This window comes from Rhododendron vialii, chromosome 12a (genome assembly GCF_030253575.1).
Source record: "Rhododendron vialii isolate Sample 1 chromosome 12a, ASM3025357v1".
NCBI classification, from domain to species: Eukaryota; Viridiplantae; Streptophyta; class Magnoliopsida; order Ericales; family Ericaceae; genus Rhododendron; species Rhododendron vialii.
Window position 1 is genome coordinate 34,125,006 of NC_080568.1, and position 2,106 is coordinate 34,127,111.

At 51.7% G+C, this 2,106-nt stretch overlaps 1 protein-coding gene across 1 annotated transcript; it reads left to right on the forward strand.

Annotated features, from left to right (window-relative positions):
- The first annotated feature begins 243 nt into the window (after positions 1-243).
- On the forward strand, positions 244-2,106 carry LOC131309705 (uncharacterized). The gene has a single exon (XM_058336301.1). The coding sequence runs from the start codon at positions 244-246 to the stop codon at positions 2,104-2,106; it is 1,863 nt and encodes a 620-aa protein (XP_058192284.1).

A 2,106-nucleotide genomic window follows, 5' to 3' on the forward strand; every position in this document is an offset into this window, starting at 1 on the left:
TGTTCCGAACGACAAGTGAGTCCAAGAAGTGGGAAGAGGCCCGTGGATTTAAATGATCCACCTCGGCGCACACGCACCAACAGCAACCGGGAATATTTGGTTCGATCCCGACACGATTCCGAACGCCATGACGGGCGACATTCAGCCAACTCTGGCAGTCACCACCGAACCGAAAGCCGAGGAAACCGTTCGGAACACGATAATACGATTATCCTGTACGATCAGTTTACAGGCTTGCCAACCATGTATCAACCCGTCGACCCAGGTCTTCAGCCTCGGCACGCTCCTTTGATAGGCTCGAAAGGAGAGGCGCGTGCGCCTTCGGTATTAGCCACTCGGCGACCGAAGGAAAAAGAGGAGCATCACCGGCACCATCGGCGGGAGCGAAGAAAGACTCCAGAGCCGCATGTTGAAGTTCCTCTCCCTGTTGTCCCACAGACCCCAGTTCAAGATAATTCGAAGCTCGGGAAGGCAAAAGCTTCCCCCTTCGTGGATCCTATCCAACAGGAGCGGCCACCGGACAGATTCGTCATGCCGAAGCTAAAACGCTATGAGGCGAAGGAGGACGCAGTCGCGTTCGTTTGTCGCTTCAGACAAACCATGAGCCTCCATAACTTTTCTGACGCCCTTATGTGCAAGATCTTCCCACTCACTCTCAGCGAGCCAATTATGTTGTGGTACAATCAGTTGAAGCCCAAATCAATTTCCTGCTTCAACGAGCTAGAATTGGAGTTTAGTAAACGCTTTGTCACCAGCAACATTCAACCGAAGACATTATCAATGCTGGTGAACATGCGGAGAGCGGCAAGAGAAACTCTACGACTTTATACCGAGCGTTATTGGGAGGTCTATAATCTTATACCCGACTGTGATCAAGGAGTCGCGGCTGAGTCTTTTATGAACGGGTTGGATCCAACCTCGGCGATGTTCCGTGATCTCTCACGTAATCCGCCTAAAACAATGGGAGAGCTCATGACCATAATCAAGAAGGATTGCGTTCATGAAGAAGCCATGGCCGAACGACACACACCAAAGGCTCCAGAACCCGCCAAAATAACTGTGCCGAAGAAACAGGTGGCGAACGTTCATCAGGGCCAAGGAGGCCAAGGTAATTCAGGCCAAACGACCAACAAGCCGATCAACAAGGGTCGACCTCCGCAGCACCCTCAGCAGTCGTGGCCACAAACGAAAAGAGAGCCACGGCCAGACGAGTACGTGGCCGAGCATACGGCATTCACCGAACCTATCTACAGACTCCTCAACATTATCAGCAAGTTGCCATTCTTTGTTTGGCCGACGGTACTCTTGGGCACCGTCGGTAGCGGACCAGGGATGTGCACGTATCACAAGGAGCGCGGCCAGTACACCACGCAATGCCCACCCTTCAAACGGTATCTAGAGGAACTAGCAGCAGCTGGGCATCTAAATCAGTGGATTGACGTTTGGCGAAATCCACTTCCACCACCTCCTCCTATTATCGGCAATCTCGTAAGCGTTATACAGGGATTGGTCTCTGAAGGAAGGGCGGCCGAGCTTCATTCAGAAATTGACAGAGCCGTCACTTCTTTATCCGTTTGCAACGTGGGCGCTTCGGGAAAGCGAAAATGGGAGGATCCGAGCTTCAGCAGCAATATTACTTTTTCATCCGACGACTTGAAAGGTGTGCAACTCCCTCATACGGACACCCTCGTTGTCACTGTTGCTATTGAAAAGTCAACCGTCCAACGGGTATTGATAGATCAAGGAAGCTCGGCGGACGTACTGTTTTACTCGACCTATCAGAGCCTCGGATTGTCTCCCGCTCAACTTCGAACAACGTCTACTCCACTAGTCAGTTTTACTGGAGCACCGGTTTGGCCTCTCGGCTTGATTACTCTCCCTGTGCGGGCTGGATCACGGGTTCTTGAGATCGAGTTTGTGGTGGTCGCTTGGCCCAGCCCATACAACGTAATCCTTAGCCGAACCTGGCTACACGAGATGAAGACAGTCGCTTCAACCTATCACCAGGTGGTAAAATTTGTCGGATGGAATGGGCGTCAGGAGAGCCTCCGAGGAGACCAGATCCAATCAAAGAAATGCTACATCAGCACTGTAACAAACAAATAG